The sequence below is a fragment of the Ambystoma mexicanum genome, chromosome 3q (assembly GCF_040938575.1).
Source record: "Ambystoma mexicanum isolate Mex_15411 chromosome 3q, UKY_AmexF1_1, whole genome shotgun sequence".
In the NCBI taxonomy this organism is placed as follows: Eukaryota; Metazoa; Chordata; class Amphibia; order Caudata; family Ambystomatidae; genus Ambystoma; species Ambystoma mexicanum.
In genome coordinates this window covers 278844590-278863749 of record NC_090926.1, presented here as the reverse complement: position 1 = coordinate 278863749, position 19160 = coordinate 278844590, and the positions used below count along the sequence as shown (strand labels likewise).

Sequence of the window (19160 nt, the reverse complement as noted above, 5' to 3'; positions counted from 1 at the left end):
TCGCCGGGTTATTGGGTGATCCGACAAGGAGAAGCTCAGTCTTCTCATCATTCAGGCAGAGGCCGTGTATGGCCATCCATGCCTGAATGATGGATAAGATTTTGTTAATCTGGGTGGCGTCGGCATTGTAGTTGCCTGAGAGGGTAATGAATAACTGGGTGTCATCTGCATAATTGGTGTAGGTGACACCCAGATGGTCCAGTTTGTCAAAGAGAGGCTTTGTAAATATATTGTACAAAGTGGCTGAAACATAAGAGCCTTGTGGGACACCACATGTGATAGGGATGGGGTCTGCTGCCGCTACTGGTGAAAAGACCCTCATAGTTCTATTGGCCAAGAAGGATTGAATCCACATGACAGCAGAGGAGGAGAAGTGAGCTGCGGAGGATAGATGGTTGCAGAGAATTTTATGATCAACCAAATCGAAGGCCGCTGAGAGGTCTAAAAGGAGTAAGATGGCGGTGTTACCTTTATCTTTGATTTCATCAATCTGACTTTAGAGGTCAACAAGGGCCGTTTCGGTTCCATGTTGGTGTCTAAAGCCAGATTGATGTATTCCTAACAGTTGGTTAGTCTCCAAGTGGTCCTGAATTTGCAGGTAGGAAACTCTGTCAAGGATTTTTTGCAGGAATGGGACCGTGGTGATGGTTCGTAATTAGTGGGTATGGCTGGGTCCTATGATTGTTTTTTTAAGAGTGGGAATAAAAATAAATAAAAATTGTATTTGAATCTTCCCTGCCCCTTTATCTCATTGTGTCATATTCCTGCCCTCCAGTTTTACTCTCTGCCAAGCACGGCCCTAACACTCACGGAACACATGCAATCACCTTCTCTGGTCACAAATTGCCCCAGTCACTGTCTTACTGCCCATTACTTCTACACCCGCTGTCTAATCAAACTTAAATGACCCCCTCTACATTAGTGCAGCAACTACGCTAGAGAACAGCACATTATTACCACACTACAACATATCCGTATCCGAGAGCGGCCCAAGCTCATAGCCTATCTCTGCCTAGATTTAAACTTCAAAAAGCAGGCGACGCTACTTTCCCTGTCCTGGCATCTAAGCTCTGGAATATCCTTCCGAATGCTATTAGAGCTGAACCTTCCTTCCATTCCGTTAAGAGCAAAACTAAAGGGTGGCTCTTAGCACAAAACACATAAGATATCGGACGATATACTACAGATACCGTCAATCTGCCACTAAACTCTCGTATCCCAATGTACAGCACTTGTGCCTATTACCTTCTGTACTACTCTCTGTTCATATCTCTGTACATAAACAACTCTTGTATATCCTTTTTGCCTGTACATGCTTTGTATTTTATCTTTTATATATTCTTGTCATGCAGTAGCTCTACCCACATGTTGTCTGTAAATTGGTAGAGCCACCTTATTTTTTCTTGTATGTAATCGTAACTTTGCCTCCTAAAATATGCGCCCAGATGCCTTTGGCCCCGGCGTGCTATATAAATAAACAAAATACAAATCCAAATACAAATTATTATCACAAGTTTTCACCCCTTTACTTTTCCTGTTGTAAAGCAATCTGGTTATGACCTCACACATACAGGAGATTGTTGGTTCAGTAAGGTAGGCTTAGCCTATATCAATCACTGTGGCCCACTTGACTTTAAAAGAGGGCTGAGCCCGTCTTTTGGCAGATCATCAGAAGGCCTTACCAGAATCAGAAAGAAGAACTCATCCCTGGACCCTTGCTGAAGGTACAGTCTGCCATACATCTTCAGCCAGTGAAGAAAGGCCAGGATTTCCAAAGAGAGAAGCAAGATCCCTCCCCTAAACACCTCAGAAGGAACAGAGGGAGATCTTGGACTCAGAGGACCCTTTAGCCACTCCAGAACTGGTACCCAACCAGCACACAGTGTTCCCTGGTAGGCTTTGCAGCATGCTTCCTGGATAGGGAGTGCCAGAAGGTATCAAGGCAGCTGCCTGCAACACACTCCTCAGCTTTGGGACGTCTGCCTTAAAGGACGACACAAGCCCATTAAAGAAACTGGGAGAAGTGCTTCGATGAGCATCTACCGATGTCTGATATAAAGGATATTTTTGAGCCAGTCAAGTTCCTCTAGCTGCAACTGACTGCAGCGCTAACTGCTGTCAAGCCACAGCCGCTTAAAGACATCTGAGATGTCTCGACCAGTGCTTCAGAACAGCCGATCAGCACTGGGGCAATGATTCCTGACCCGTGCTGCTGTGTATGCCAGCCTGCAGTCATTAGTCTAGCTTGACCCGTGCCGCTGTGTATGCCAGCCTGCAGCTGTTCGTCAAGCTTTGCTCGCCGAACCGTCTTGCTGCCTTGTACCTGCAGTTGACTCCCGCCTTGAACTCTGTCCCAGAAGCCTGAAAAGCGCCCTGAAGCCGACTTCACCCTGTTGAGCGCCAAGAACACCTACAACACAAGGTACATTGTGGTTCAGTCCCCCCAGAAGGCCCCTACAGACATTTTAATACCAACTGCTCCCTTGGTACTTAAGCCAAGTAACCTTAAACTGTTGTGATTATTAACCATACCGACTACCCTCCTGTCAGTATCCAGAGTACATCCCTTTTCCTTCTTTGAAACTGTCTGTCCCCTGCATTTCTTTGCATGGTGTGTTGTATTTGTATTATTGCTAGAACTGTCTGTTGTGATATAAATAAAATTGATATATTTGTTAGAACCTTGACTGGACAGTCCCTTTTATCATTGGGTAATAATTGTATCCACAACCTTTCGAAGATAAGCCTGCCGTTCCGTCCACGTTACAAAAATTGGACAAGGAGGTTTATAATTTGCTTGTTATTTCAATCTGTTCGGATCTCTTCTTGTATACTAGAGGTGTGGGGCTGATGGATGGTTTAGCAACCAATATTCACCCCTGGACCACTGGTGCCCCGAAAGTTGATTTGTCACACTCTGGCAGTATGGCACTAAAAGCTGTTATTGCTTTGTATGCACTGTTCAAATAGGCACAGGCACACACCTTATGGTCTGTCATAGCTGAGGCAGTAGAGCACATCCCTGGAGGGGAAATGAGGAAAGGCTTTCTTAACATCGTGGAAGATGGAAAAGAAGCTATGTGCCAATCCCTTCATTCAGGACTCAACACAGCTGACTATCATGTAAGGATAAGACAGCCTGCTCAACCCAAAGAGACGCTTCTCTCAACCTTCCTGAGGTAGAGGAGTTAAAGCAGAGACCACTTCCGCATCTGTCCCTTCCAGTGTGGCCCCTCCCGTGAAACCTCTTTAAAGACTTCTGCCATGCTACACCGGTAGGGGGAGAGTCTGTCACGCCATTTGTAACAATGGAGCACCACTGCTTCGGACACATGACCGCTTCAGGTAATCTCTCAGGGTTACTGCCTCCCCTTTTTAAAGCGCTCTCCAGATGGCCGCGCTCTGGCCAAACCACCATCTGTTCCAGACCCACTGCTCCTGAAAGAGGCTTCCTCTCCTCTCGAGAAGGGCGCCATAGAGTTGGTACTGTACAATAAAGGAACAGGGGGTGATACTCCCACTATTTGTTGGTCCCAAAGAAGGACGGAGGTCAACAACCCATCTTGGACCTGAGGTGCTTGAACAAATTCCTCAAGAAGGACAAGTTCAAGATGGTAATTCTCTCGCAGATCCTCCAGGCCCTAGTAATTCAGGATTGGTTGGTGTCACTCGACCTACAGGGTGCTTACTTCCTTGTGCCGATCCATCCAAAGCACCGGAAGTAACTGAGGATTGTCATAGGCAACACCTACTACCAGTTTCGAGTTCTGCTTTTCAGGCTAACCTCTGCCCCAAGGGTCTTCATCAAGCTGTTGGAGGTAGTGGCATCCAGTCTCAGGAACGAGGGATTCACGTCTTTCCCTACCTGGATGATTGGTTAATCAGGGCATGGTCTCCGGATCAAACCCTGGATCATCTCAACTGCACCTGCCACCACCTTCACAAGCTGGGCTTCTTCCTCAATTTAAAGAAGTGTCTGCTGACACCTTCACCAATGCTCCAATTCATCAGCACAGACCTGAATTCTGCCTTGGGTAAATGATTTGCCCACAAGGAGAGGGCTCTACACATCCTGCAGATGGTCACCAAATTCCAGAACGCCCAATACCTACCAGCCCTAGACTTTCTACGGTTGCTCGGCCTCATGGCATCCTATATCTTCCTGGTACCAAAGGCCCGATTGAGAATGAGATCACTCCAATGGGCCCTCAGATCTCAATGGTCGCAGTTTTCTGGCTGTATAACGGACTTGTATCAAGTCCCGAGCCGAGTCGCTCAGTATCTCGTGGTAGACTTGCAAAGAAAATGTGATGGCTTGAGAATGTTTTTTGCCAACTGTGGCTAGAGGCGGCCGTAGGAACGGACACATCTCTGAAAGGCTGTGGCACTCACCTGAACAAGCTGACAGTGAGCTGGTTGTGGTCCCTGCTGGACACAAAACTTCACATAAACCTGTTGGACCTGAGGGCGATCAGACTGGTGCTGATGGCCTTTTTGCCCTCCATACATGGAACACTGTCCTGATCATGACAGACAACACAGTGGCCAGGCAATAAATAAAAGGATGGAGGTGGCATAGGGTCACTCCCTATGTGCAGAGAGGCGATGCAGTTCTGGTTCTGGGCGTTACAGAACAAGATCTGGCGGTTGGCTATTTGCTCTTGCCTGGAAGGAGAATTTGACGGCAGACGCCCTGAGCAGGCAGGGCGTGGTTTCCAATGAGTGGGAGCTGTGCCAGGAAGTCCTGCTAGAGATGTTTGCCCTCTGGGGAACCCCTCAGGTGGATCTGTTTGCATTCAGTGTCAAAAGGAAGTGCACACTTTTCTGCTCTGGGGAATTTCCCCAAGGCACTGGGAGACACATTGGTGGTGGACTGGAACTTCAAACTCTTACATGCTTTGGCACTGATTCCCATTATTCCTCAAGTGATCAGGAGGTTGAAGAGGTACAGAGCAACCATGATCCTGATTGCCCTCGACTGGGCCAGGAGAACATGGTACCCAGGCCTTCTGTATATGGTCATCTGTCCTCCCTATTATCTTCCCTGAGGCCCAACCTTCCCTCTCAGGAGAAGGGGCTGGTTCTTTAACCGAGTGTACACATGCTCAACCTGTATGCCTGGCTTCTAAAAGGCTACGTTGCAGGCATTGGCACCTTCTGGAAGACATAATGGAGGTGTTACTTTCGGCCAGAAGGACAGCAACTAAAGCTGTATACCACTGGCGTTGGAAAGAATTTGCAGCTGGTGCAGAGCACAGGATGTCGATCCCTTTTTATGTGACACCACCAGGGTGTTGTCTTTTTTTCTTCATTTGGCAATACAGGACCTTCAGGTCGCCATTGCCAAGGACTATTTAACAGCGGTATGTATATTTAAGCACACGCCAGAACAATGGTTGTACTCTATGATCCCGTTGGTGGTTATATTTTTATAAAGTCCTGATAAACACCTTCTCTCCGACCACCTCTGTGGTGCTGGCCTGGGACTGAAGTTTAGTGTTAACATTTCATGTGGCTTCTCCATTTGAGCCATTACATTTGTGTCCTCTGAGGCTGCTATCATGGAAGACAGCCTTTTTGGTTGCTATTTCCTTGGCCCGGAGAGTGAGCGAATGGCAGACCCTTTCCTGTAAGCCACCTTTTACAATCTTTACCAAGGACAAGGTGACTCTTTTGCGTCCATCGTTCCTTCCGAAGATCATATCAGAGTTTCACCTGTCGCAGACAATTTGTTTTCCTGCTTTCTCCATCCAAGGAGAAAAAAATGCTGCATAGGCCCAACCCCAAGAGGGCTCTGACTTTTTACATCTCCCGGACGAACCAGTTCAGGCTGGAAAATCAGCTGTTCATTGGATATACTTGCCCGAAAACTGGCAAAGGAATAACAAAGCAAACCATTTCAAGATGGATAGTGCTTTGTGTTTTTGAATGCTACACCAGAGCGGGTCAGGAAATCCTGAAGGCTTCAGGGCACACTCCTAAGAATGTGGCAGCTACCTCTGCTCTTCAAAGAGGAGTACCTGTAAAGGATATCTGTCAGGCCGCAACATGGTCCTCCATACACGCGTTTGCAAAACACCATTGCCTAGACACAGTATCCTCAAATGAGTCTCGTTTTGGCAGGGCTGTCCTTCAACAGGTGGTGACATAATCGCCATGGAGTATGCTCCTTCCATCCTCCATAAGGTCTTACTGTTATGGGAGTCTATTTAAGATGGTAATGTTCTTTCTCAGCTCTCTAATATAATTCTACGATAACTCTTCTTTAATGCCTAAGCGACTACTTTTTGTCTCTAATCCCTAACAAGTCTATGCAAGGGGAAAAAATGACAACTGAGGTCACGGGTCCCCAAACACACTATTTGTACCCACATTGACGTAGCATCCGGTGACGTGGACAACTCCTCAAACACCATCAATGCAAGACCTCACACCGCCCCTTGCTAGGAATTTTCTTTGAGCTGCAAAGCAGGAGACTATGGGTGTCATTGTGGTTTTGGTGGTATCCCGCCGGTAATTCCGTCGGGATGTCACCAAAACGGAATTAGCATTCCTACCACCTAATATCACAGTATTAGCGGGATATTACAGGCATTGGGAATGCTGGTAGTTCCCCATTCCATGGGGGGAAGTACCTGAATTACTGGTCTGGCCACTTCCCGATTGGCCTTCCTAAGGGCAGATGGTGTGGCTTGCCACCCCACCAATGCATTGTACTACTCCACCAGGGAGGTTGAAGAACCAATTCTCAAATGGCAGTGCAACTTGCAGATCACTTTAAACCGTGCCCAAATAGTTAGAATGATGAAACAAAGGAATGCCAAGAATTGCTCTATGTCCGTTCACAAACCTGTTCGTAGCTTCTCACAAGAACTGTCCCTTAACTTACCAGCTTGGAAACAACATGACCATGAAACGCACAGTCAGGCAGACTCCACGGCAGTCTGCTTTCCGATCCTGGAAAAACATGGAATGCCACAAACTGAAGAGCTGCTCTAGGGGTGAGAATCCAAGATGGGGCAGTCATCATGCAGTGCCGATAACACAGCGGAACCACCAGTTGAGACAAATACTGCAATTATCCAACGCAGAGAAGCTTGGTGTAAAAAAATATAAACATCAGCAAAAGAAAACAAACCATCTGCCCAACCTAAACCCTTGACACAAAACCCTAGTGGCCTCAGCCAATCGCAAGGACTGATACAAATACCCAACACTTAAGGCACTATTAAAGAGTCTGGCTGAGCCCAGCCAAGGTAGCAACAGGCCTTTTGTAGAAGGATGTTTTGCTTTATGCTTTTTGCCGAGGTAGGGAGACCACTGCTTGGTACACAGGGGTTATTTTGATGGAGAAGCTAATTGCCATCCAGGCCAGATACAAGAGTGTTGTCTGCTAGAGGTCTAAGACCTGAATGCTAAGAAACTAAACATCTAGGGGAGACCTAGGCAAGTGAATGCTGAGAAACCCAAGGTCAATGAGAGACCTGCACAAGTGAGTGCGGAGAGAACCAGGGTCTATGAGAGACACGAACAAGTGTATGCTGAGAAAGCCACGGCTGAGAGACCTGAAAAAGCATAGGTTTTTCATTCAACTCCTTACTTAATACTGAATAACTCCACACATCCTTTGTGTCACTTGTCATTGGCTAACCTTCCTACAAATGGGAGCCAGGTTTATAGCTACCTGTTGCGTCTGGCATAGATATGGTACTTTATTGCAGGATTTCTGCAGGTCTTTGTTTGAAAATACCTTGGTTGTAACATGTTTTTTATTCTTTCTCTCCCCAATCTTGCAGGTTTAAGGTCAGCCTGGCAAAGATCCTGAAGGCTAAATTCATGGATGAAGTAAGATATTATGTACTCCTTCTGTCATCCCTTTTCATCTATGTTTTGAAAGTTTTGTTTTGTTTTTTTCAATGTATTTTCCCTATTCTATCTTTTCTGGGCTCCAGGCATAGTTTGGTTTAACACTCCCTTTGTGATGAACCACAGCACAAGATGCATATCCAGGGTACTGTCCCTGAAGATGTCCACTGAACATATTTTCTTGTAGGTACTATTTGTTAGAAATACCTCAAGGTAGCTTTACGCTTTTCGGAAAGGCTCCATAAGAATAGTGAAAAGAAAAATGCACTAAATTCTTTCATTAGTTCTCATTTTAAAAATGTTTTCTTATAAAGACTACACAACACAATGTATTGTTCTTCTGAAAAAGTCATTTTGAAATGTATAACGTACGTGAGAACAACATGGAGATTTATGAGCAGCATGATGGGTGGCATGATGCCGACGGTGCCAACAACCATGGACCTAAAGTTCAGTATTACTTTACTAAAGTACATGTTGATTGTAAGGCTTGTTTCTGCAGCATGGATTCACATGCTCATGAATATTCCCCGACGTCAGGCCGGGAATGCTCTGTAAAAGAAAAAACAGTTTCACTTTCGTTTATAAACTGTCTTTCTACTAAAAACCAATCACTGAACTCTGGGTCATACTGCCCCCAGCCAATGACTGCCCTCTACATAAGCCCCTCCTCTGGCAGCCATCTTCAGATTTTTACTGCACGTTCAAGTGTTGGGAGTCCTCACGTTTGCTCTTTGAGCTTTCTGCTCTTTTTTGCAGTGGACGAAGTGTATGAAAAGAAGTAGTGGAACTATGTTGCCTACTGGCCTGCACCGCTCCCCACAGACCCCATCGCCGCACCCCCCCCCCATGCACAATAAAAACTCCAAAACACATGTGCCTGCTCTTTAAGGATACGTGCAGTGCAGTGCACTGAAAGAGCAAGTTCCAACCTCTTCCTACACTTTTGTTTTAAAACAAAACCATTCCGGAACAGTTTATTTTAAAAATTAAAGTATAGGAACGGTAAAACTTAATTAAAAGAAGTAGAGGAGCACCGCTCCCGCCCACTTCGACCACTGCTTTTTCGGTAGGAAAACTCTGTTTTGTTCATTCGAGCCCCTGTGCTCCATCGCTTATTCATCCGATTAAACAGGACCTGTTTTTTTGGTTTTTCATCGCCCCTCAAGGGCTTCAATCGTCGAATGTTTCTTCTGGAGGCTTCTAGAAGACCATCAGGCCTCCACCGCGCCGGACATGTCGGAGGAGAAGAAGGATGTGGCTTCCCTCTTCAAGCTTTGCACCAGTTGCGGATTGTAGAATGTTTTCATGGACGACAAGCATTCCCAGTGCCTGTACTCTCTACACCCGACGCACAAGGAGGAATGAGGAAGATTGTCAGATTTGCCGTGGCTTCTCCAAGCGCACGATCAAGGACAGGCACGCCCGTCTGGCGACGTGGCTCAAGGCCAAGGTCTTTAGCCCGTTGGACCACAGGGACAGGCCTCATCAGGATCCAGCCAACCTGAGCAGGCTTCTAAGTCCTTTGAGGGTGCTCCTCATGTGGGGGCCCAAGACAAGGCCAAGCCCCGCAAGTCCGTTTCCATCGGGGTCGCCGTGCAAGCGAGTCCCGCGACAGTCAGGGCATGCTCATCGTCCCCATCCGCCACGATCTCCAGCCATCGCTCCAGTTCTTCGTCGAGAAAGTCGGCTACCCCAGGGAAGCTACAGGAGAAGCCGGTGAAGGCCCAGGTGGCCCAGACAAGGATGTCCTCTTCGACTGAGATGCTGGTGGCCGTCCTTTCGGCTCAGGCCCCGGTGGCGGCCAGAGTGGCCATTCCTCCCAGAAGGGAGGCTTCGGCCAGACCAGCGGAGAAGACTCAGGATGCCGGACCTCACCCCACAGCCGACCCCTCAGGAAGAAAGGGGGGAGTTGAAGAGCTGCAGGGCACGGACATTTCCTCGTCCGATGAGGAGGACGTTACTTCCGTCCACAGCATCCCGGAAGACATGGGTAACGATGATGAGGAGAACGTCGGTGAGTCGCCCGCCATAGGTGGCGGCGACGACGACAGAGCAAGGGGCGACGATGTATCAGGGGGCGATGACACAGGTGCTGGGCCCAACGTTCCTGTACCCCAGGAATCCCCCAGAGATCTGTCGCAGGACATTCTCGTGTCAGAGATTCAGAAGAGGATGTCGACCGCACCACCAGCAACTCCACTGACAAAGACCCTGTTGTCACCGGGACCACCTCTGATGAAGAAGAGGAGGAGGCACCCTAAACCTCCTCTACAGCCAACGCAGCCTTCACCCCCCAGGGGGACAGGGGCGGACACAGCGTCGACAGACACCCATGACAACGGTGGACTCTATCCACAGTCAAGAGCGTCTCCGCCAGACGAAGTGGGATCTTTCCATTCTATGATTGCCCGCGCGTCAGAACTTTTTCAACTCAGCCCAGAGGAGAAGAAAAAGCAGGGTATCCTATAACAACACCAGGAGGCGAAGAGGAAGACCATTCTATCAATTTCACTCCTGGACGATGTCTGGGATGAGGGACTGACGCTCCTGAAGAATCCCTCCTCGGCCCCGGCTAAGAGAGACTGGCTAGAAAAGAAGTACCGGGTCCCGGAGTCCGCACCTAAGTGTTTGAGGTCACAACCGTCATCGGACGTCGGGACCCCCAGACAACGAGGGGAAGAGGTTGGACGCTGTGGGACGGAAAGTCATTTACTCGGTGGCGATGACTCAAGGCAGCCACCGCTCTTACAATCCTGGCCAGGTATGACTTGGACTTCCTCCCCAAGGACAAGTGGGTTGAGGCATTGGAAATACTTCAGGACGGTGAGGTGGCGTCAGACCACGCCATCATCATGGCCCTGGACATTGCAGACACAGGGTTCCGCCAGATGGGGAGCAGTGTTTGCCTCCGTCTTCATGGCTGGCTGAAGGCCACAAACTTCAGGCAAGAGGTCCAGACAAGGGTCCTAGAAATATGATTCGACACCGACAACCTGTTCGGCAAGGCAGTGGACAAGTCCCTTTAAGCCATCAAGACGGACACAGATGCTGCATGCCTTAGGCATGTTGCTGCAGCACCGTCCGTCCTTTCGTTTCTCAGGAGGAAAGTCGGGGAGGTCATTGAGGGGTTTCTGCGGTGGATCATCCTCCTATTGTCAGCCCTCCAGCTCCACGACCCAGGAAGCCTACAGGGGTCACTCCAAGGCATTCATAGGTGGCCATCGTCAAGGCACCCTTGGTGGCACGCCGGCCACGAAGCTGGACTGATCCCGCTGGGACGTCGGGCCCCCGCCCATGCACCCCGGTGGGGGGGGCGGCTGCCGAACTTCGTCAGCGTGTGGGAAAACATCTCCACCGATTGATGGGTGCTGGATGTTCTCGTCCACAGACACACTCTAGAGTTTCAACGAAAGTGTCCGCGAATACCACCGGTGGCCCGGCAGGAACAACACATCCCTCAGCTGCTGCTGGAGGTCCGGGCCATGTTAAGAAAATGGGCGATAGAGCTGGTTCCGACGCGACTCCGGGGCTCCACAGTTTACTCAAGATACTTTCTGGTAAGAAAGAAGACTGGGAGCTGGAGACCCATTCTCGACCTACGACGACTCAACAAGTATATCAAGTCCCAGAAATTCAGGATGGTCACATTGCAACATGTGCTCGGCCAACTGGAGGAGGGAGACTTTCTGTCGTTGTTGGAACTAGAGGATTCATACTTCCACGTCCCCATTCACATAAAGCATTGCAAGTTCCTGCGCTTCGTTGTGCAAGGGAAGCACTTCCAGTTCAAGGCTCTCCACTTCAGAGAGAAGTCAGCGCCCAGAGTCTTCATGAAATGCCTGGCGCCGGTGGCGGCCCATCTACGACTATAAGGAATTCATGTGTTCCCTTACCTCGATGACTGACTCATTCTACCCATGGATGGCTTGGGCAGGAAAGTAGCCTCCACTTCCGCCTACCAGGCAAGGATTGCCAACTCCACCACCCTGCTGGCGGGTTACAACTGCCACCAGTGGGAAGAAGTCGCGGCACTCATAGATTCCGCCCCAGAACCCTTAAAAAGCCAATTGGCACGAGTTTCGGCAGAAGGAAGAGCTGTGTCTGGTTGCATATTAAAAGCACCCTTTGATGCCGCGGATAACGCCGGCAGATTGATAGCAGAAGGTACTGTTATCAAAAGGCATGCTTGGTTGCGACAGTCTGGGTTCAAAGCTGAAACCCAAGCATCATTGATAGATAACCCGGTGGAGCTGGATCTATTGTTTGGAAAGGCGGTCGAGGACGCGCTGAAAAATGCCAACGACCAGTATGAGACACTCAAATCCCTAGGCCAACTAACCAATAAACCCCCAAACCAGACAGGGAATGGCAATTTTCATCTCCCACGCGGACAAAATTCCCAGAGAGGGTCTAACTATTCCCAGGGGCAGGGTACACAATGGAACAACAACAGTCAGCAGTCTACCCAGGGTTATGGCAGGGGTAATAAGAGAGGCGTGGTAAAGGTAGAGGCAGCCCTAGTAGAGGCGGCGGCACGCCTCCACCAAAACAGTGACGCTCCGGTCTGGGTCCCTTCTTACGCATCCCCAGTAGGGGGACGCATTTCCAACTTCACCCAAGCTTGGGAAGGGATCACATCAGACAGATGGGTGCTGGCCACAGTGTCCGCAGGATACTGCATAGAACTGTTAGAGCGTCCCCGAAACCACCCTCCACGACAATAAATACATTCTTTGGACAACCAAAAGATCCTCCTCGAGGAGATCGTCAATCTTCTAGCAAAGGATGCAATAGAACTCGTCCCGGGACACCAGGTAAACAAGGGTATTTATTCAACTTACTTCCTCGTGCCAAAAAAAGATTTGACAATGCGCCCAGTATTGGAGTTACGGCCTGCAAACAAGTATGTCAAGCCCCAAAAATGTCGCATGACTACTCTCCAAGAGGTAATCCCCTCCTAAAAAAGGGGGATTACATGGCAACATTGGACATGAAAGATGCCTATTTTCATACTTCCATGTTCCCAGCACACAGAAAGTACTTGCGCTTCAATGTGGACAGTCGGCACTACCAGTTCAAGGTACTGCCTTTCGGGATAGCCTTGGCTCCAAGGGTATTCACCAAGGTACTGGCGGTGGCGGCAGCACACCTACTCAGGGAGGCAATCCCGGTGTACCCTTTCCTGGACGACTGGCTCATCACGGGGCAGACCCCAGTAATTTCCAGAACAAACATTCAAAGGACGATCGTCCTCCTCTTCGAATTAGGTTTCTCAATAAACGAGAAGAAGTCAAGTCTGGTGCCAAGCACCTCCAAACAGTTCGTAGGAGCTATCCTAGACACGCAAGAGGGGTTGACCTTTCCATCAGAGGAAAGAAATCAGAATATACTGCTGCAAATTCCGCAATATCAGGCCGGTCGCCAGATAAAGGTACGCAAAGCAATGCGTTTGTTGGGCATGATGGCGTCATGTATTTACATGGTCCCTCACGCGCGCCTGCGCATGCACCCCATGCAGGAATGGTTGGCGAAACAGTGGTCTCAGGCAAATGGTCATTGGGACGATCTAGTGGTTGTTTCGCCAACACTGGTACAAAGCCTTCACTGGTGGAAAAGAGAAAATTTGTCCAAGGGGAAACCCTTTTACAATCCCGAGATACAGGCGGTAGTCACAACCGATGCATGCCTGACAGGGTGGGGATCTCACCACCTCCACCACACAGCTCAGCGTCTCTGGTCTCACTCAGTGGCCAAGAATCACATCAACCTGCTAGAGCTTCTGGCAGTATTCAGAGCGCTTCCAGCGTTCGAGCCCTACTTGCTGAATCTGTCAGTGCAGATCCGGACGGACAGCACTACAGCCATGTTTTACCTAAACAAGCAAGGAGGGACTCGTTCGCCAAATCTGTCCAAGCTTGCCCAGAAAATGTGGATATGGGCACTCAGACGGAAGATCTTCCTGTCATCTCAACATGTTCCAGGGGATCTCAATTCTCTGGCGGATGCTTTGAGCAGAGATTCCCTGCCAGTCGAACACGAATGGTGTCTACACAGAGAAATCGTAGAAGATATCTTCTCTCAGTGCGGTTTCCGCACTATAGACCTATTTGCCACAAGCGAAAACAGACAGTGCCAAGGATTTGCATCCATGTTCCCCCAGCCAGACTCACAGGGGAACACCCTGTGGATGAACTGGTCAGGGATGTTTGCATACGCTTTTCCACCAACACCTTTCATCTGGAAGGTGGTCAACAAGATGAACAGAGAATCAGTGACACTCGTCCTAGTTGCTCCCATTTGGGCGAGACAACTGTGGTTCCCACACCTACGCAGACTAGCGGTGTGTGAACCCATCAAACTCCCGGGCTGGTACAACCTACTGTCCTAGCACCAAGGTCAAACAGTGCATCCTCAACCCAACTCAATGAACCTGGCGGCATGGCTCCTGAGGTCATAGAGTTCGGACATCTCAAATTACCACAGAGATATATGGACATCCTAAAAGAATCTAGGAAGCCAAACACGAGGCACTGCTACTTTGACAAATGGAAATGATTTGTTATCTGGTGCCAGAATAAGCAAGTCAACCCAGTTGATTACACTCCTTCCACAATTTTCACATACATGCTCTACCTGCTGGATTCAGGACTGGTATTTAACTCACTCAAGGTACACCTGGCAGCGCTGTCAGCATACACCACCTCCCATAACAAGGTGTTGTGGTGGAAGATACCAGTGGTTAAAGCTTTCATGGAAGGAGTAAAGAGACTTCACCCTCCTATTTCAAACCCACCACCAGGATGGGACCTTAACGTGGTGCTATCTAAACTCATGGGTCCCCCATTCGAACCCATGCATAAAAGCAGTCTCAAACACATGACTTATAAGACGGCCTTCTTAGTAGCAATAACATCTATAAGAAGGGTCAGTGAAATTCAAGCTCTGTCACTGCAGGATCCATTCTTTACAGTTCATAAAGATAAACTGGTTTTACGTACACACCCTAGGTTCTCACCTAAGTTTATTTCTAAATTTCACGCAAACCAGTCCATCGAGCTTCCGGCTTTCTTCCAAGACCCACAAAGCTCGGCTGAGGTGAAACTACACACCCTAGATGTGCGTAGGGTGGTCCTCTACTATGTAAACAAAACCAGACCGCTAAGGAAAACAGATCAGCTGTTTGTCTCCGTAGCTACAGGCAGAGAGGGAGATCGCGTCTCTAAAGGTGCCATCTCTAAGTGGATTGTTAACTGTATCCAGCTGTGTTACTCTCTTTCTGAAAAAACTCTGCCTTTCACACCAAGAGCCCACTCTACAAGAGGCATTGGGGCCACTCTGGCTTTCATTGCAAATGTACCCCTTGACACCATTTGCAAAGCAGCTACTTGGAGCTCTATTCACACTTTTACTCAGCACTACTGCATTGACACCCATTCCAAGACAGATACTCAAGTGGGACAAGCAGTTCTAAGACATTTATTTGCTCATAACCCTTCTACCATCCCACCTCCTTCTTCTAACACTGCTCGCTAATCTATGCACAGCATGTGATCTAAGCAGATTCCACAAGCCTCAGAAGGGATACATTACTCAACGTAATCGTATTTCTGATGCTTGTATCTGCTTAGATTTACATGTGACCTACCCTTCCTCCCTTCTGAGAGAAGGCGCATGTATGCTTGTAGTCTTATCTTTCAAAGGGATTGTGTCCTCCGACATATTCCTTATCTTTGATAATACGTTTCCAGCTTGCTGGCCTCAGAATTTTTTTCTGTAGAGGGCGCTGCGCGTCGACGTCCGCCGAGTCGATGTCCCTCGATGGCCACCGTATCGGCGCCGACGTCACCATGCCCATAAATAGCCATGCGCTGCGTCCGTTGCTCAGTTCCGTTTTTCTGTGCTTCGTGGGGCCTCGGAACGTAGTTGCTCAGTTCAGCCAGGATAACTCTATATCTACTTGAATAATACCTACTCGTTCCGATGGCATCTTCATCGGAACCGACGACGCCGCGATCCGGCTTCAAGAAATGTCAAGACTGCGGTAACAAAAATGTCGATAACGGATCCACACAGGATCTGCTTGTGGTGCTTGGGAACCGAGCACCATTGTTCGGAGTGTGAGGACTGCATGTCCATGACGACGAAAGCCTTGAAGGAGCGCAAGGGGAAGCTCGAGAGAGGTAAGTCAGTCAAAACCTCCTCAAAGGTTTCTTCGGCTGAGTCGAGGCATTCGTCTCCTCGCCGTCGAAAACATTCCCATTCTAGATCTCGAAGTAGCTCCCACCATTCGTCGAGATCAAGACACTCAAAAAAGAGACGTCGAAGATCCCCTTCGTCGTCGTCTTCTGTTTCCCCAGAAAGGGTCTCCTGTCCCACAAAACACAACTCTCAAGCTGAGTGGGAGGAATTCAGAAAGAAAATGTTAAGCGTCTTCGAGAACGCGGCCTCGACCCCCTCGAAGACAGCTGAGGGTGATACCCCGGGTGAAAAACCCAAAAAATCAAAACGCTGCGAGACGCAGCACCTGGCGAAACATTCCACCCGAGAGCGCCACGAGCCATCGGGTAAGAAGGCACCATCTTCGACGCCGTCGTCGAAGATTCCTTCGACGCCGATGAAAGAGAAGACCAAGGCTACTCCACAGCCAACAGTGATTCAAAGGGCCTCCGGCATGACGCCGAGACGGTCATCGATGTCCTCGAGTAGGATCCCGATCCTCTCGCGTTCTTCGAGACCCCTTCCAGTTTTTTCGACGCCGTTCTCGGCGCCTTCGAAGCCTGTCACATCGGCGTCGACAACATCGACATTTTCTCACCCAATAATGGCGAGTTTGGCTCCTTCTGCCTTAGAGATGGGTTTTACACCATTTCAGAGGTCAGAGTACCCTGGACTATCTTCAATTTATGAAGAGGGGAAGATTTTGACCAGGAAACATGTGGGTAACAGAGGACCACACTGCCTATTTCAGAGGATTTCACCTCTGAGGAAAGAAGGCTGAAGGACCTACAGGAGTCACTACATGAGGCAAGTGGGCTGGACACTTCCCCAGAAGTGGAATTTGTTAAGCCAGACCCAGGGGAACATGCCGAAACACCCTATAGAACCCTTATGGCAAGAATTATTGAATTTATGGGTTGGTCTGCGCCTTCCCCTGTTTTTCAACAGGATGACCTAACAGACATATTAGACAAAGGTCCACAGGAGGATCCTGTGGTCCCCTTCCATGCAGCCTTACAAAGGAAAATTACATCTAATTGGGAAACTCCTGAAGTTATCCCTGCGGTCAATAAAAGATTGTCAGCCAAGTATAGGGTAGCGGCTGCTGACCCGGAATACTTATCAAAACGCCAGACTCCAGAGAGCCTGGTGGTTCAAGCGGCAACTTCATCTAGCAGTAGGACCGCTTACCCTACTGTCCCACAGGCTAGAGATGACAAGAGGTACGATTCTATGGCGAAGAAAGTCTTCTCTGCTTGTAGTATGGCATTGAAGTCCATCAACGCCACCTGTACGCTCGCCAGGTTTAGTCACACACTGTGGGAGTGTGCTTCATCAGCGGCTGACTGCATACACGAAGGAGAGGAAACATTATTAAAGATGGCAAAGATGCCATGTGCGAATCACTTCAAACTGGCATCGATTCCGCTGACAGTATCAGCAGGGCCATGGCGGCAAGTACAACAATCCGCAGGCATGCGTGGTTGCGAAAGTCTGGCTTTGCTCCAGATGTACAGGCCAGACTTTTGAATATGCCCTTTGACGGCTCTTTACTATTCGGAAAAAAGGCTGATGACAGTCTGGAAAAGTTGCAGACTGCGAAGCAGAAGCAAAATCTTTAGGAACTGCTATCCGCCAAACTTCTTTTCGCCCCTCAGGAACCTCTGGGAGAGGAAAGTCCTTTTGCTATTATTCCGCATTTGGGAAAGGCAGAGGACAGCCGGCTCAAAGAGGCCAAAGGAGATCCACCCGAGGTGGACAGATCAAAGGTACTAAGGCCGCAGCAGCAGCAGGTGCCTCTTTACCCTCGGCATCTGCATCAGTCGCCCCGAAACCACTCTGAGGCCTTTCCACACAATACACCTGTAGGGGGCAGGGTAATTCACCATCTGACGGAATGGCAGGCTATAACGTCAGATGCTTTGGCATTGGAGACAGTTGCCCAGGGTTACTGCCTACCCTTTCTACACATCCCTCAGAGTCAACCACCGGGGAACAGCTCTCTAAAAGTTCCAGATCCGCTCCTCTTGCAGGAAATTATAGACCTGCTAGAGAAAGGTGCCATAGAACCGGTACCTGTAGCGGACAGGAACAAGGGCTGGTACTCCCCCTACTTTCTCATACCAAAGAAAGACGAAGGACTGAGACCCATCCTGGACTTACGAGAATTGAACAAGTTCCTCAGGAAGGACAAGTTCAAGATGGTAACTCTCTCTCAGATCCTTCAGGCCCTCCAGCTCCAGGACTGGCTGGTATCTCTGGACCTTCAGGATGCTTATTTCCATGTGCCAATCCATCTCAAACACAGGAAATACCTGAGGTTCGCAATTGGCGACTCTCATTATCAATTTTGAGTTCTGCAATTTGGGCTGACCTCCGCCCTGAGGGTCTTCACCAAGCTGATGTCGGTAGTGGCGGCGAGTCTAAGAAGGGAAGGGATCCACGTTTACCCCTACCTGGACTGATCAGGGCTGTATCTTCGAAACAGGCCCATGCCCAGCTAGATTATGTCTGCCACTTCCTTCACAAACTGGGCTTCTCCCTCAATTTAAAGAAGTCACAGATGATACCATCACAGAGACTCCAGTTCATTGGAGCGGTCCTGGACACTTCCCTGGGAAAAGCCTCGCCACCAGAGGTGAGGGCTCAAGATATTCTACAGATGGTCACCAAGTTTCAAAATGCCCAACGTCTCCCAGCCTTCAACGTTTTGAGGTTGCTAGGCCTCATGGCATCCTGCATCTTCCTTGTGCCAGAGGCTCGCCTGAGAATGAGATCTCTTCAGTAGGCACTGAGAAGTCAGTGGTCGCAATTCTCAGGGAGAATGACAGATCTCGTCCAGATTCCAGACAAGGTAGCCCGCGACCTTCAATGGTGGGCCTATCCAGAGAACATCTTGAAAGGAGAACTGTTTTGGCAACCATGGCCGGAGATAACAGTAGTCACAGAAGCCTCATTCACGGGGTGGGGAGCCCATGCCAACGACTTGACCATCAGCGGTCGTTGGTCTCCATCGGAGTCCAGACTACACATCAACCTATTAGAGCTGAGAGCGATCAGACTAGCGCTGAAAG

At 49.1% G+C, this 19160-nt stretch overlaps 1 protein-coding gene across 1 annotated transcript in view; it reads left to right on the top strand.

Annotated features, from left to right (window-relative positions):
• Positions 1 to 19160, top strand: part of ESYT1 (extended synaptotagmin 1) — a 1383482-nt gene that overhangs the window by 830725 nt on the left and 533597 nt on the right. The window contains exon 20 of the mRNA XM_069653762.1: positions 7797 to 7845. Coding sequence (XP_069509863.1) covers positions 7797 to 7845 — 49 coding nt within the window. The remainder of the gene's footprint in view (positions 1 to 7796; positions 7846 to 19160) is intronic.